We start from the raw sequence: 17405 nt of genomic DNA, 5'->3' as shown, positions 1-17405 counted from the left end.
ACTATGGCATGGTGCTCAAGTCCAGGTTTGGTGAAGTTGGGATTCCCCTCCACCCTCCAAGTGAGGGTGCACCACGCACGACCCGTTTAAAATCCTCAGCCAATCACTGTGCATCAGATAGCATTTGAAGGAGCTTTAAGATCAATCGGCAACAAGCAAAGGCCAACATAGCCAGGATTTCTTTCCAATGCTACCAATGGGCCCGTACCATGGCCGCTCACACATTCCCACCCTTCCGACACATGGAATGAGGGGGCTGGGGGTAATATAGTATTAGGCTTCTCTGCACCCTAAACTTTATTCAATGCCACTGGCCTTGGGTGTTCCAAGCTACGGCCAGGAAGCATTTCATGTTTTTGTATCGCACTGCATCTCGCCCAGTTTACAGCATCTGAGCAAGAAGTAATGCAAGAGATTTGGTGACCTTTGTGAAAGCTCGATCACCCCTTTTTTTCTCACTCTGGGTTTCAGAAACACAAACAGTCACTTTACTCCTACACAAGTACCAGAGTAATGCCCAAAGCTGGCCAAGTCGCTGCTAAAGCTGGTAACCAAACACTGTGCCCAGGTACATAACAGATTCTCTTACCGTGACAGTGGCCAGAAGTCCCTCTGGGACGTTGGCCACAATGATCCCGATGAGGAAGATGACCGCTTCCAGCCAGCTGTACTCCAGGATGAGGGCGAGGATGAAGAAGCTGACCCCCAGGAAGACCGCCACCCCCGTGATGAGGTGGATGAAGTGCCCGATCTCCATGGCGATCGGGGTGCGGCCCCCTCCCAGACCAGAGGCCAAGGTGGCGATGCGCCCCATCACTGTGCGATCACCAGTGCCGATAACTATGCCGCGGGCAGTGCCTAGGAACAGAACCAGAATGAAATGAGCGTGGCAGGAGTTGCCAGTACAAGTCACGCGGCAAAGACATATTACATCAGAAGACCCCACAATGTCACCTTGGGGCGAGTCCTGGTTGTATAAGGAGGGTTTATGCCATCAGTAGTACCTCCATGGCAGGTCATGACCTCTTGGTCCAGGTTGAACCTTCACTGGTGCTCTTTAGGAGACCTTAGACTGCAAGTTACACCCATTCAATAGTGGAGAGATTTCCCCAATGCCCCATCAGTAAGAGTTACCCCAAAATTGGGTATATGTTGTGCGCATGCGGTTCATGTTCAAGACACGCACTTCCCATGTGGCTTAAGGTCTAGGTTGCCGATGCACTGATCAGCAGACATTCAGACACTGATAAGCAGACATCCAGAGTCCAAAGCAGAAGCGACTCTCCCTTTTGCAGCACCCATCTAGCCAGAGAAAGAGCCTCAAACTAACAAGCCAGCCATGGCTCCAGAGTCGTGCACCATAGAAGCCCGCATCTACACCCACCTGCCTGAACCCCATCATTCGGGCTGGTTCCAGCAGTACGTACCCTCCACACAATTGGTTGAGAAGAAAGCAATGTTCCTGGTCTCCAGTGGGTTCTCATTGGTGAAATCAGGTGAGCGGGTCTGGGGGTCGGACTCTCCAGTGAGGGAAGAGTTATCAACCTACAACAAAAAGGGAAAGGCAGGCCATGAGTCCAGGTCAGGGTAGGGTCAGAGGCGTACAGGCAGATACCAGGATTCAACCCAATCTTCCCATTCACATCACATCACATGTGGCCACATGCATGCTAGGGACAGCCAGCCCAGGTTGGCATCCCATCAACTCCTCCCCACTGGCGTGAAGCACTGGGCACGAAAGCAAACTTACGACAAGACACAGCGCCAACCTAGGGGACGGACGATGATCCGAGATGGACTTCCATATCAGTGTTAAAACACAAACAGGTTTAGTGGCTTTTGGTTCCGACTTGGATTACACACACATTGGTCTAGGAAAAGCAGATTGAATTGTTGATTTTTCGGGGGAATGCATACGAAAGCATATTAATAGGCCTAGGGCCCAATTCACAGAGCGTATTCCAATGGGGTTTTGCCATTATAAAACGCTTCTGTGAATTAGGTCCGAAGTCTATCTGGGAGGACAGGTCAACAGGTGACTTTATAATTGTTGGCAAGTCCACTTCAGCTGAGTAAGTACTTGCTCGGCCGAAACGGGCAAGCGTTTTTCCAACATCAACCACCACTTCAGGGTTAAGGCGGAGGGCAGTCAGTCACAGTGGCCTGTTGGAGGTGGAATCAAAATGGCATTTTGGGCAGGCGCTTCAGTCACAGGAAAGTACAGCCTGAACCCGCAAAGGATAAGTCCCTGCTGCGGTACTCTATCCTGTGATGGGCAAGTTGGCCCCACTTGCCAGCTCTTCACCCAGACAGCTCCGCTCTCTCTCGCTTAAGGTGCTGCCTCAATGTGCCAGTCTTACCAGCATGTGCCTCACATGCCACAGTAGCACCAATTCCCCATACACATGGGCACAGACTGGCCCAATGGCCTACTGCATCTCCTTGGGAAGCTGCACAACCTCTACATGAAATGCCATCACTTTGTTTTGGGCTGTGCTACTGCATTTTACACTTGGCACAATCTTTCTTTGGCCAGGGCAGCTTGTGGAAGAGCTCCATGGTTAGCTGCCCCTATGCTCCAAAATGCACCATTTGGTAAATCAAGTTACTTAAAGCTGCCGAACCTCCTTCTGGATGTGGGATTTTAATCATTTAATATTGCTACTTGCTCAATGCCCTTTTTCCAGGACCTCCTACTGTCTGTAAAACATGGGCATCTGGGTTTTGCCGGGGTGGCTCCCAGACAAAGACCAAGCCGAACATTTTGGGCGCCAAGTTCCCCTTCAACTGGCAATTACTTCACGAAATACAGCGAACTAAGAGCAGATCACAGTTTTACAATCAAAGCACTTGAAAATAAAGTGCTAATTCCAACCCCCCACCTCGTCACCCCTCCAAGCAAAACAAAAATAAGCACTGTTAGTCTACCAGGTCACTTTGGTGGGGGGTCCAGGCAAACCACACCCCATCCCAGTAAACACTTTATTGCTACTCTAAAATCACCTTCTAGAGCCCCCCACAGAAGGTTCCATGCAATGTTGCACACGCCCCTCCCGCAGCAGCCCCACACCCTGTGCATAATAAGGCGATGTTCGGGCCCATTACTGAACAGCTTGGGGGTGTTCAGGGGCAAACCCAAAACAGCACCCACTGGAAGGAACCTGCTTAGCCCATCCAACGAGTTCCTGACAGAGGTGCTCACCAAAGAACGCCACCAACCATGCAAGTAAACACCAGGTTCCCAACACTTCATGGAGGAAGGCATACTGTGCACAAACACGGACGGCGCGCACACCTCACAGAGCCCAGCGCTCCCAGACAGCTGCCGTCCAAGCAGAGGTTGCGAGAGGCCAGCTGGCAACAGGTCAGGAGGGGGGCAGAGCAGCTCAGAGCCAGACTTGCAGGAGCGAGCGAAAGCAAACCAGAGAGCAACATAACCAGCTATCAAGTGTCTCTCTAACCTAGAGGTGTGAAAACACACGCAACTAGCTAGCAAGTGTCTCTCTGCCCTAGAGGTCGGAAAACACAGCCAACCAGCAAGTGTGTCTCTCCCCTAGAGGTGCGAAAACACATCCAACCAGCAAGTGTCTCCCTCCCCTAGAGGTGCGAAAACACACCCAACCAGCTAGCAAATGTTGCTCTCCGCTAGGTGCGAAAACACAGCCAACCAGCAAGTGTCTCTCTCCCCTAGAGATGCGAAAACACATCCAACCAGCAAGTGTCTCTCTCCTCTAGAGGTGCAAAAGCACAGCCAACCAGCTAGCAAGTGTCTCTCTCCCCTAGAGGTGCAAAAACACAGCTAACGGGCTAGCAAGTGTCTCTCTCCCCTAGAGGTGCAAAAACACATCTAACCAGCAAGTGTCTCTCTCCCCTAGAGGTGCGAAAACACATCCAACCAGACATTACGCTTCCATCACCAAAATCACCCCTAGACGGCACTAGGAAAGCAGAAATGACCCTCCATTTCAGGAGCATTTTATGCAAAGTGAACTTGCAAGTGACGAGCAGGTCCAACATGTTGCAATGCTTATATTAAAGCCATTTGTTTTACCACACCAAAACCACCCAGAGGACCAATATAAAATCCTGCAGTCTGAGCGCCATCAACAATGTGCCGAATGAAGTGCAAGCCAACTGCACGCAAGTGCTACACCTTACCTTGCAGCCATTAGCAGATATAATGCGCAGATCGGCGGGGATTCGGTCGCCACCTTTCACCTCCACCAAGTCACCCACTACAACTCCCTCTGCGTTGATGCTCAACTTCTCTCCGCTTCGGATAACGAGGGCTTGCTGGAACAGAGATCACAAAGTGTTAGGGGCGTTACAGCAAGGTATGAGCACAAGGCTAGCACTTCAGTCTGGAAGCGGGTGCGCTGCGAGTCCTGCACCCAAGGCGCTGTATGCACTGTTGCTTACCTGCGGCACCATGTTCTTGAAGGATTCCATGATCTTGGAGCTTTTGGCTTCTTGGTAGTAGGAGAAGCAGCCGGTGATGATGACGACTGCCGACAGCACCACACCAAGATACAGCTGCAAGAGAGCACAGAGATGAGCACACAGCACTACCAGACACTCATGACCCCAGCAAGTCCATACAGTTAAGAGAAAACAAACATTCGAAGTACAGACCAGGCGGCAATCCAACACAGGATACTGGCAAGATAGGGAGCGTCCCATGCATCCAGGAAGGGCTACAGGGAGCATTTAAGCCAACCCACACATGCCTTCCGTGGGCCTACAAATGGGCCATCACACAGCAAGCAAGAACCAGTGCAGTATACATATAGGACATGAAGCACATCAAGAACCCCCCCAAATGCTCACACACACAGCCAGCACATACATTGTCATTGAGGGGCTCCTCTTCGGTGGCCGCTTGGATGCCAAACGCCAGGAAGCACAGGATTGCCCCGATCCACAGAAGCATGGAGAAGCCGCCAAAAAGCTGCCGACAGAACTTGATCCACTCCGGAGTGGTGGGGGGCGGCGTGAGTGCATTGGGTCCATCTCGGGCAAGGATCTCCGCTGCACGCGTTGTCGTCAAACCCTAAACAAGGAGGAAGGCAGATATTCAGAGACCGACAAGCACAAAGTAAAAAGAACACAGCGAGCACAGAAGAGCCAAACACACATGGCCCTGGAACTAGCGGCGTGATGAGCACCAAGCAGAGAGCTCAAAGTCGCCAGGAATGCTAGAACCACAAGCGGAGAAACAAGCATGCCCAACTGCAAACCTAGAGCCTCAAAATAGGCAGCAACATTTACCAGTCCACGCCTGCATGGTTTTCCCAAAGTCACTGTGACAAGAGCCCAAAAGAGCCATCCAAGAAAACATAGTGCTCCATGCCAGATGTATCCAGCGTCAAAGCACTGACCACAGGTGCCATTACCTGGTTTAAGGGCACTGAAAAAAGCATGAATCCAAAAAAGTGAATGCAAGTGATACACCCACATCCATGGCTGGGTGCTGCGCTATAAATGTCCTCAATGGGCTGCCACAGGTGGACAAGGAGGCTCTCCTCATGGAAGCTGCACAAGAGGGATGAGGGGGATCTAGCTCATTGCAGTTTCAGGAGTTGGCATCCAGGACCATTCCCAGCACCTCTTCCATGCAGCGTTACAATAGGATTACTCTGAAAAGGTAACGCACTCAGCAATCAAACTGCCCATTGAAGAACGCTTGATGGCGAAGCAGGGTCAGACTGGCAGTTTCACGTTGGGTACTTGAGGGTAGAAGGGGATATCAGACAGCAATCAAAGGTTGGGTCTCAAGTCCCGAAGGTTGGACTTTCAGAGCATGCTCGCAGCAGGAGGGCCACGGAAAGCCCAGCTGCCTCACGCTTCCGTAAACCCTTCACCTCAAAGGTAAGACCCATATAGAAAACTCAACGTTTCTGCTGGGCAGCACTCTATTGCAATCGCATCTCTACCACCGTGCCTTTATTCTCTCAATAGTGCAATTGCTAGGCAACCATTTGCAAAATGTCAATGTCTGTACTCCGGCGCACTGTGAAACCCGCAAACAACCCCAGCCACCCCAAGTCCATCCCCACTCTATATGCTTCAGTCGCCTCATTGGTAAAGAGCAACGCGAGCGTCCAGGCAGCTCACCCCCAGGAACTAGCACCCCATGCCACTTCACTATGCCCAAGATCCTAAATCAGCAGCCCCAAAAAAAGTTGTGTGCGGCTGAGTCGCCGAACCCTCACAGCAGCTGGAGAGGACCCCTTCGCTGCACAATATAGCCAACATATAAGGTTGCATTGCTACATACTCCAGTGAGGTCGGTCCCAAACTTCTGATGGAGCTCATCCAGGCTCAGCTTGTGCTCTTCCTGCAGAAGAGAAAAAAAACACGGGTTAAACACAGGGTAGACAGAACGAGTGATGGTCTGAACTGAACATACAAATACGTCAACAGTTGTAATAGGCCCATATAATTGGGGGGCTTCAAGACAGATGGGAAGCTACAAGCAGCGCTAACAGGATCACCAAGGGGCGGGTCAGCTGTGCTCCGCAATCCTTGAAAGGCTCAAGCACATATTCCATGAAAGGTCAGGGCCTTGGACTAGGTCCTGGAGTGGACACGCGTGGTGGCTACAGGACACTCACCATAACCACTTCCTTCTTCAGCTCCTCCATGTCCCGCTCCTTCACCACCTTCTTGCCCTTCCTCGTCTTCGGGGCAATTTCTGATGTGGCTGCAGGTTCATACTTATCTCGCCCGGCCTGCAAAGGAGGAGAAAAAGAAATACACATTTAATAAGAGTTGCCCATAGGAGGGAGCCAGCCAGCCAGCCACTGAGGCAACACTCCAGCATAGTCTCAGCTCTGCACTGCAGACAGACCACACTAGCTGAAGAGGGCCCGACAGGACCTGCAGGGGCCCAGCAACAGGCCTAAGCGCCAGACACCCTTGGATGCATTGTGCTGGCAGCACCATGTACATACGATGAATGTCTAGCACTGGAGCAGGCACCCTAACAAGGCGGGCTCGGCACTGCCCTGTGCAGAACAGACTGCACTACAGATGTACCCAGCAATAGACATGGGGAGTGTACGGGAGGGGGGGAGCAACCAACCCCTCCCTTTTCTTAAAAGGCGATGGCGTTTGCTGCATGATCAGCCCACACGCCCAACTTTGCCCGCTCCAAACACGTTCCCCGCCGTCCCCCCCCCCCTCCCAATATCTCTTCTGCCGGTGAGCGCTCACTGCAAGCTGCAAACCTACAACAGTCCAGCAACAGACCAGTCTAAGATGAACATAGAGCGGGTTAATAAGTGTACATTTGGTTGCAAATTCACCTCTCACTTTTAATAGTACTAACCCCACCCTGTGTCTCTCTTCAGCAATGGATCCCCTATGGAGACATGAGCTGGACAGAATGTGTTTGCCAGTAGGACACAATGCTTCTGTTTTATAGGTTTTTATGATGTTATTGCAATAATTTCACTCCGTATCTCTGTGGAAATAGTAGAAGACAGCACGCTATACTCTGTGTGGACAGCTGCGACCTGCGTGTGTGAAAGCTGGGTAGCTGTCTTGTGGAACCAGTTTGTCTCCGATATTTTGGTCCTCATTCACACAGCCCCCATTAAAAAAATAAAATAAAGGACCCTCAACAGACTAGGCCACAATTCTACTGCTTCCAGGGTTGGAAACTGAAGGGAGCTGGGAGTGATTCGGCTCCAGCTTCTAGCATAGCAGAGCCTGGTGAGCTTGACACCAACAGCTACAAGGAGCTACTTTGCCTCCTAGTGCTAACTGGAGGTCTTCCAAACATGTAAATGTTTAACTTTGAGCAGCTGAGAATGTTAAGAAGAATTGGAACACCTCAAATACACTTTTAAATACAAAGGGTCATACAAAATGGACAAAATGTTAAAGAAGCATCTCTGGTGGCTCCTGCTTCCCCTGTGGTAGCGCCTGCCCACAGGGTGATGCCCAACACCCCGGCGCTGGTTTTAGCTCCTGCTGACAGGGTGATGCCCAACACCCCCCACCCCCCGAGCTGGTTTTAGCTCTGGCCTACAGGGTGATGCCCAACAACCAGGGGTCTGTCGTTATATAGGGTATAGAGAATATTCCTTCTTAGTTGACATGGGTGCAACACGCTCGTGCATACGTGATGGCAAGTTTTCCTTGTCTGGCGATGCCATAAATACTCAGTTTCACAGGAGCTACAAGTCGTTTTCCCTTCACAAGCGCTCTTCCAGTCTCTAGGAGAATATGAAATGAATGTGCCTTTATTATATTCACGACAGACCCCAGTAAACATTTTGGGTCGACATTTAATGACAAAGTTAAACATGACAATCTCATTCACTGAGGAGGGCATAAAATGTTCAACTCCAGGAATGCAATTTTCAAACGTATGCGAAATGATTAGAACATACGCAGAACACACAGCTATGAAGGCTGTACCATTAGAGCCTGAAATATTTGCGTATGGAATGCGTGTGCTAATGGCAGGGCTACCAGGCCTTGCAGACAAAATCATGAGAACCCATGATGAGTTCCTATTCAGACCAAGAATACCGATGCACGAGGAAAAGGGACAAGTATTTCCCTTGATGATACACATGGCTGCAGTGAAAGGGAGAGTGGCCTTGATTGATGGTTATGATGATGAAGGCCGACAATGGTGCACAGTAATCGCCATTGAAGAAGGATAACGATTGACTGACGTCACTGATGACGATCTGTTTGAAGAGCAAGCAGATATGGAAGAGACCATAGTGGAGGTGAGTCTCACCTTTTGGGTGAGAATGATCAAAAGAGAAGTGCCTCAAAGAATGATGTTGGCACGAAACCATCCAGTGTGGACCACAGGACCCTATGACTTAGGCCTATTGAAAGGGGTTGGAGAAGTAAAAATTAAACTGAAACCAGGAGCAATTCTACCAAAAGCTTGATAATATCCCATGTCCAGAGAGGCAGATGAAGGGATTTTTAAGCCAGTTTCGGCTATGATGGAGCAAGGCATCTTAGTGTCATGATGCCCACTCCCGGGGAGCCGGTTCAAGCCCTGCGTCCCCGAAAGCGGACATCCAGTCCTCAAGGAAGGACCCAGCAACCCCATATAGGGGCCCTTTGGACAGTGTCTTGGCGCCTATGGCGCCAGGCTCATAAAAGACATCAGTCCTGGCGCCATAGGCGCCAGGCTCATTATGGAAGTGCTTGGGTGCACTTACCTGATGCAGACCATGCTGCAGGATCCCGGCCTCCTTGAGGCCTGAAAGGAACTACTTTACCTGTGGGACTAATTTACCATCCGGGCGTGGTCGGGGAAGGATACATACCCGATTGGAGGAAGGATACATACCTGGAACTTCTTCCAAGGCTATTTAAACCCCACCCGAACAGCCACACGTGCTTCGCGTTGTTCTGCATCTAGCAGCTGGACGCTCACCGTGTCTGCTCCTGCATCTTCACTTCTGCCACGCCTGCCAGCATCCTGGATCACCTGCAAAGGAAGAGAAGAAGAGAACAGAAGAAGGAAAGGTCCTTACCTGCTAAATCTGCCTCCCGGAGACATCTCGCCGACAATGCTGAAAAGGAAGACTTATTTAAAAGCTCATCGCGTAGATCGCTGCAGCGCCGCATTCCACTCACCTTTACAGGGCGCCTCCATGTTCAGCAGCGATCATCCGGATTCGCAGTCACGCCCCAGCGCCTAGGGAGAAAAAGACCAGAACAAAAGGTGAGAGAGAGAAGGGAATAAGGAAAGCTAATTCTCCATGTTAAGACTTACCTGTTGATTCATTCCCTCTTCATTTCGGGTCCGCGCCGCATCCTGGCATTTCCGGACCCCGGCCCCTAAGGGGAAAAAGAGACATCAGCGTTAATGAGCGAATGAAAAGACATTACCAAAAAACGCTCATTAAAGACTTACGTGATTTCTACAAGGATTTCACCTCTCATCTCGGGTCGGTGCCTGTTCCCCGGCATTCCGTACCCCGGCCCCTATGGGGAAAAAGACACTAGCATTAGTACATTAATGCATGGACACAAGGGGAACCTCTTATCAAAAAACTTACCTGGAAGCCAAGCAAGTTTGGTTCTCACCAATCCAAAAATCCAGTGAAGTAACTGGATACCAACGCGCCCCTACATCAGAAGCAGGATGGAGAGCTCGTCCTTCCAGACCCTAAGGTGAGACGCTATGAGGAATCACAGAAGGGTTTCGAGGAGGGTGAGAGGGGAAAGTGGGAGGCTGATTGCATTACCCCGCAGACAGTTAATCCCCTATTTTCGCCTACAGAAGGATACTTCTGCGAGCTAGACAAGCCAGATTTGGGGGCCTGGTCCAGTCCGTCTTTTGAACCCTGCGCATCACCTTTGAAGAGGTCACAGCAGCGCGAACCAGGCCAGCGCCTCCGTGGGAGTCAGGTGAGCGTTACAGAACGCGAAGCCTTCCTACAAATTCCCACCCAGGCGCTATGGAAAGTTCTGAGACTGATCAGTTGGCCCAATTACTGGGGGAATTACGGGCCGAAGTACATGCCGCTCGTCAAGAGACTAATGCCCTCAGGAGGGAATTAATATCAAAGGAAAGAACTGATGACCTGGCCAGACAGCTTTTGCAAGGTCAAGCTGGGCAAACTCCTCTACCCGGTTCCGGAGGGAACCCTGCTCCTGTGGTTTCCAGTAACCCTGTGCAGATTAATCTACCTGGAAACATGCCGCTGGCCCCACCCGAACGCTTTGCTGGGGACCCCAAACGATTCGGCGTATTCATGAATCAGTGTCGTTTGCACTTCCTATGCAGACCTGGGGCCTTCCCTAATGATCAGACCAAGGTAGCCTTTGTATTGTCATATCTTAGCGGCTGCGCTCCCGATTGGTCAGTTCCACTGGTTACTCAAGATGACCCGATTCTCTGTGATTTTCAAAGGTTTCAAGCAAGCATGGAAAGGTTATTTGCTCAACACTCTCAGGGGCAGGCTCTGGATGACGAACTTCTATCCCTGCGACAGGGCAATCAGGACCTCCTAGCCTATATTGCAACCTTTAATAGACTAATTGTGGAAACGGGATGGCCAGAGGATAAAAGAGTCACGTTGTTTTATCAAGGCCTACGCGGAGAACTTAAAGATGTCTTGGCCCAAGTTGTAAATCCGCCCCAAGAATGCACAGAGTATATAGACTTAGTGGTCCAATTGGATCACAGGCTTCAAAACAGAAAAGCAGATCGGTCCAGGTTCGAGACCCGGGTGTTGGTCAAGACCCATGCTAATCCCAAAAGAGTTGATGTCTCTGAGCCTATGCAAATTGGAGGGGTTAAAGGACCCTTAACTCAAAAGGAACGTAAAAGGAGGCAGCAGTTAAAATTATGTCTTTATTGTGGGAATTCTGGACACTTCCTACGAGATTGCCCGGCAAAACCGCCCCGAAAGGCGGTAGGAGCCGCTGATAAAAACCATGAAGACTCTGTTTCGGGAAACGACTCCGCCCGAAAAGTGTAGGGGTCCGCTTGCCGAGCTTGAAAACTAACTCTCAGACCTCGCATTTCATTGTGCCAATGGTTCTCGTAGATCCAGAACACCCTAAGCGGTTGCATGCAATAAAGGCATACATCGATAGTGGGGCTATTGGAAACTATGTGGATCGTGAATTGGTCTCTAAGATTAACCTCCCTCTCCGTCCTAAAACCAGCAAAGATGTCATCACCACAGTCGATGGAACTGAAATTGCCTCTGGACCGGTAACACATTCCACTACTGCGGTGACTCTTATTGGTCCCGACGGCCATCGGGAGGGTGTTGTGTTTGATGTAATCAAGGCTCCACAGTTTCAGGTTATTCTTGGAATCCCTTGGTTAGAGACACATAATCCTCAAATTGATTGGCGAGCTAAGAGAATAACCTTCCCGGATTGTACACAAACCTGCTACCCAGAAAACCTGAAGATTAATCTAGCATCTGTAACCTCTGCCTCCATGCAACTACCTCCGGAATACCAAGACTTTCAGGACGACTTCCAAAAGGAACAGGCCAACACGTTACCTCCTCACAGGTCGTACGATTGCCAAATCGATCTGGTGCCCGGTGCACAACCCCCTTGTAGCAGGATTTATGCCCTTACCGAACCTGAGAATCTGCATTTGAGACAATATTTGGATCAATACCTAGCTAATGGTTTTATTCGCCCGTCAAAGTCCCCGGCATCCTCGGCTTTGTTCTTCGTGCCCAAAAAAGAAGGCGACCTTAGAACTTGTATCGATTACCGCACATTGAACCAGATAACGGTTAAAAACCGTTATCCTCTGCCTCTGATCCCTGAACTCCTTGACCAGGTGAAGGACGCTTGCATATACACCAAGTTAGATCTCCGGGGGGCTTGTCATCTGGTACGAGTTAAAGAAGGCGACGAATGGAAAACTGCCTTCCGTACTAAATACGGATTATTCGAGTACCAGGTGATGCCTTTCGGATTGTGTAATGCGCCGGCTGCCTTCCAATACTTCATGAATGATGTCCTTCGGGAACTCATCGATGTTTGTGTTGTCGAATATATCGATGACATTCTGGTGTACTCCTCTTCGGAATCTGATCACAGAAAACACGTCAGGGCAGTACTTGAAAAACTGCGCCAACACAAACTATTTGCTAAATTGGAGAAATGTGTTTTCCATACCACAGAAGTCGAGTTTCTAGGTTTCATCCTGACACCCAAAGGAGTCCGAATGGACTCAAGAAAAGTGGATGCCATCCTCAAATGGCCATCACCTAGCTCTGTAAAAGGGGTTCAAAGCATGCTCGGCTTTGCCAATTTCTATCGCAGGTTTATCCCGGAATTTTCACGCGTGGTACAACCCATTACTGCACTCTTGAGGAAAAATAAACGTTTTGAATGGTCTAAAGAAGCCGAGCAGGCCTTTCAGGATTTAAAAGCTAAGTTTACCTCCGCACCTATATTGAAACACCCGCGTCCAGATCTCCCTTATGTCGTCGAGACTGACGCATCCAGCCTAGCCATGGGAGCTGTCCTGTCCCAAAGAGATCCCGAAACCAACCAACTGCATCCCGTAGCATTTTGGTCCAGAAAATTCTCGGCACCCGAGGTTAATTATGCAATCACGGACAAAGAACTGTTAGCCATTAAGTCTGCTTTTAAAGCCTGGCGGCATTATCTGCTTGGCGCTCGACATACCATCACAGTGATCACTGATCACCGGAATTTACAGTATTTGAAAACCGCCAAGGCTCAGTCATCACGGCAGCTCCGATGGGCTTTGTTTTTCGCTGAATTTGATTTCGTGATTACCTATCGACCTGGCTGCAAGAATGGCAAAGCAGACGCCTTATCCCAAATTGGAATGGGAGAATCTGATACAAACTCAGAACCTGTACCAATAATTCCCGAACAGAGGATTCTAGGCATGACTTCGTTACAGACGCTTGAAGACATTCAAGCCAGAGTGAAACAACTCCTGGACCCTACAACCTTACAGGATTGGATACAAAAGGGATCAGACTTTACCATAGATAATGGTTTACCTTATTTCCAAGGACGCTTATTCCTGCCACATAAGGAATTACACAAACTAGTTATTTCCGGTTATCATGATGCATTAATAGAGGGACACCCCGGTATTGCCAAGACAGAGGAAAAGGTGAAACGACAATTTTGGTGGCCCTCTTGGCGAAAAGATGTTAAATCTTTTGTGATGTTCTGTGGTGTTTGCGCACAAAATAAAAGTCAAAAGAAAAGACCAGCCGGTCTCCTTCAACCTCTAGACATACCGCCAGCACCCTGGCACACCCTATCAATGGATTTATTACGGACCTGCCTCCTTGTTCGGGGTACAAAACTATTCTGGTAATTGTGGATTTGTTTTCCAAAATGGCCCACTTTATTCCTTTGAAAGGTTTACCTTCAGCTTCTGTCCTAGCCAAAGAATTCCTCGAAAATATTGTTCGGCTACATGGATTCCCATCTATACTAATCTCTGACCGAGGGAAGCCAATTCATTTCCCACTTCTGGCGCAAATGTTGTCAAATGGCGCAGATCGACGTAAGATTATCGACCAGTCACCACCCTCAGACCGATGGTCAGACCGAGAGGACAAATCAGACCCTTGAGCAATACTTACGGTGTATGTTACAGCAATCTGAAAGCAACTGGAAAGACATTCTTTGGATAGCCGAATACGCATATAATAATTCGGTACACTCTGGAACTGGACACAGTCCTTTTTATACTTTCTTTGGGCATCACCCTCGAACCTCAGAACCTCGGAATGCCTGCAGTAGAACATCTGCATTCTACAATTACCCAAGCCTTCAAAGAGGCAACTACGCATTTACAACAAGCCAAGAGAAAATACAAGGAGAATGCTGATCTACATCGGGGTGAAGCACCTCCATATCAGATTGGGGATCAAGTGTGGTTAGCTACCAGACATTTACCACTCAAAGATCCTCGAACTTTTAACCCAAAATATCTGGGACCTTATTCTATTACGGCAATAATTAACCCAGTGGCTGTTAAACTTGATTTACCAGCTAGTATGCAAATTCACCCTGTTTTTCATGTGTCACTTCTGAAACCAGTGGTACCCTGAACCCGACTACTCAAACCTCCAGAACCTATTCTAATAGATGGGGAGCCTGAATTCGAAGTGAAGAACATTTTAGACTCAAAAATGTTTAGGTCAAAACTGTTCTACCTAATTGATTGGAAGGGGTACGGACCTCAGGAGAGGTCATGGGAACCCAGCGACCATGTGCATGCACCTCGATTAGTCAGGAAATTCCACCGACTCTTCCCAGACAAACCAAAACCCCCGGAGGGAACAACCTTGGGGGGGAGTGCTGTCATGATGCCCACTCCCGGAGAGCCGGTTCAAGCCCTGCGTCCCCGAAAGCGGACATCCAGTCCCCAAGGAAGGACCCAGTAACCCCATATAGGGGCCCTTTGGACAGTGTCCTGGCGCCTATGGCGCCAGGCTCATAAAAGACATCAGTCCTGGCGCCATAGGCGCCAGGCTCATTGTGAAAGTGCTTGGGTGCACTTACCTGATGCAGACCATGCTGCAGGATCCCGGCCTCCTTGAGGCCTGAAAGGAACTACTTTACCTGTGGGACTAATTTACCATCCGGGCGTGGTCGGGGAAGGATACATACCTGATTGGAGGAAGGATACATACCTGGAACTTCTTCCAAGGCTATTTAAACCCCACCCGAACAGCCACACGTGCTTCGCGTTGTTCTGCATCTAGCAGCTGGACGCTCACCGTGTCTGCTCCTGCATCCTGACTTCTGCCACGCCTGCCAGCATCCTGGATCACCTGCAAAGGAAGAGAAGAAGAGAACAGAAGAAGGAAAGGTCCTTACCTGCTAAATCCGCCTCCCGGAGACATCTCGCCGACAATGCTGAAAAGGAAGACTTTTATTTAAAAGCTCATCGCATCGATCACTGCAGCGCCGCATTCACTCACCTTTACAGGGGGCCTCCATGTTCAGCAGCGATCATCCGGATTCGCAGTCACGCCCCAGCGCCTAGGGAGAAAAAGACCAGAACAAAAGGTGAGAGAGAGAAGGGAATACGGAAAGCTAATTCTCCATGTTAAGACTTACCTGTTGATTCATTCCCTCTTCATTTCGGGTCCACGCCGCATCATGGCATTTCCGGCCCCCGGCCCCAGAGGGGAAAAAGAGACATCAGAGTTAATGAGCGAATGAAAAGACATTACCAAAAAACGCTCATTAAAGACTTACCTGATTTCTACAAGGATTTCACCGCTCATCTCGGGTCGGTGCCTGTTCCCCGGCATTCCGTACCCCGGCCCCTATGGGGAAAAAGACACTAGCATTAGTACATTAATGCATGGACACAAGGGGAACCTCTTATCAAAAAACTTACCTGGAAGCCAAGCAAGTTTGGTTCTCACCAATCCGAAAATCCAGGGAAGTAACTGGATACCAACGCGCCCCTGCAGCAGAAGCAGGATGGAAAGCTCGTCCTTCCAAACCCTAAGGTGAGATGCTATGAGGAATCACAGAAGGGTTTCGAGGAGGGTGAGAGGGGAAAGTGGGAGGCTGATTGCATTACCCCGCCGTCAGTTAATCCCCTATTTTCGCCTACAGAAGGATACTTCTGCGAGCCAGACAAGCCAGATTTGGGGGCCCGGTCCAGTCCGTCTTCCGAACCCTGCGCATCACCTTTGAAGAGGTCACAGCAGCGCGAACCAGGCCAGCGCCTCCGTGGGAGTCAGGTGAGCGTTACACTTAGTGACATCACAATCGTCATGCAATACTGCGGTTCATCTGATCATGAAATCAAAGGGAGGGTCTTGGAGGCCAATTCAGGATTTACGCCCAATAAATGATATTGTTGAGGCAGAGTTCCCTTTAGTCCCGAACCCGGCTACAATTTTATGTAATATACCCGTTGAGGCAAAATATTTCATGGTGATTGACTTGAAAAATGCATTTTTCGCAATTCCGTTGCACCGTGACTCACAAGATCTGACGTCATTCACATTCAGACATATGCGTCTGAAAAGCAGCACATGGCTACCCCAGGGGTACTGCGAGTCCTATATTTAACAGAGTCCTGCAGATTGACCTAAGCAATATTGCATTGAGAAGCGACAGGAGCAATGCAGGCACGATTCTGTTCAGTTATTGACTATACTGGCTGAGAAAGGATATACGATTGACAAAGAAAAGCTACAATATTGTCAACAAGAAGTGCTGTACATAGGCCAGCTGATCTTGCATGAGGGAAAAAGAGACCCCAGAAAGGGCTGAAGCCATACTGAACACGGCTAAGCCACACACGATAAAACAGATGCAGAGCATTTTAGGCCTGTGCAACTATGTCAGGGAATGGGTCTTCGACCATAGCTCTTACACCAAGCCTTTACTTCAGGCCCTAAAAAAGGTCCAAGTGACGAAAGAAAAAATTGAGGAAGGATTTGCTGAACTCAAAAAAGCTATTTGCACAGCACCAGTTTCAGGGATTCCCAATTATGCAGAGGAATTTTACCTGTTTTCACAAACGAATGGCAGCGTTATGACGGCAGTGCTCACACAGAGAACCATATCGGGGTACAAGCCGCTGGCTTATTATAGTGGAAATTAGGACCCAGTAATGAGAGGCCATTTCCCGTGCGAACAAAGTTTGGCTGCCGCAGCGTTCGCCATTGATAAACCTACTACCATTGTAATGGGATGCTCAATGACGACGTACGTTGAGCACTCACTATTTGCTATTCTAGAGAAACCGAAGGGCACATTGACATCTCAGAGAGCTTCAGCTTATGAAGTAATATCGAATCCAACGATTAAAATAGTCTGATGTAAAATAGTGAACCGAGCTATTTTATAGCAGGGCCAGTCACTGAAGGAGAGCAAATACATGACTGTGCGAACTATAAAGAATTCTATGA

At 49.4% G+C, this 17405-nt stretch overlaps 1 protein-coding gene across 1 annotated transcript in view; it reads right to left on the bottom strand.

Annotated features, from left to right (window-relative positions):
• The window catches only part of LOC138525604 (sodium/potassium-transporting ATPase subunit alpha-1-like), a 136380-nt gene that overhangs the window by 80152 nt on the left and 38823 nt on the right, over positions 1 to 17405 (bottom strand). Inside the window, exons 2-8 of the mRNA XM_069635644.1 lie at positions 6615 to 6731; positions 6278 to 6337; positions 4847 to 5050; positions 4420 to 4533; positions 4159 to 4293; positions 1428 to 1545; positions 590 to 858 (exon numbers count right to left, since the gene is read on the bottom strand). Of these exons, the coding sequence (XP_069491745.1) occupies positions 590 to 858; positions 1428 to 1545; positions 4159 to 4293; positions 4420 to 4533; positions 4847 to 5050; positions 6278 to 6337; positions 6615 to 6731 (1017 nt within the window). The remainder of the gene's footprint in view (positions 1 to 589; positions 859 to 1427; positions 1546 to 4158; positions 4294 to 4419; positions 4534 to 4846; positions 5051 to 6277; positions 6338 to 6614; positions 6732 to 17405) is intronic.

The sequence above is a fragment of the Ambystoma mexicanum genome, chromosome 7p, assembly GCF_040938575.1.
Source record: "Ambystoma mexicanum isolate Mex_15411 chromosome 7p, UKY_AmexF1_1, whole genome shotgun sequence".
NCBI classification, from domain to species: domain Eukaryota; kingdom Metazoa; phylum Chordata; class Amphibia; order Caudata; family Ambystomatidae; genus Ambystoma; species Ambystoma mexicanum.
Note: the sequence above shows the minus strand (reverse complement) of the source record. Positions and strands in the feature narration are given on the sequence as shown.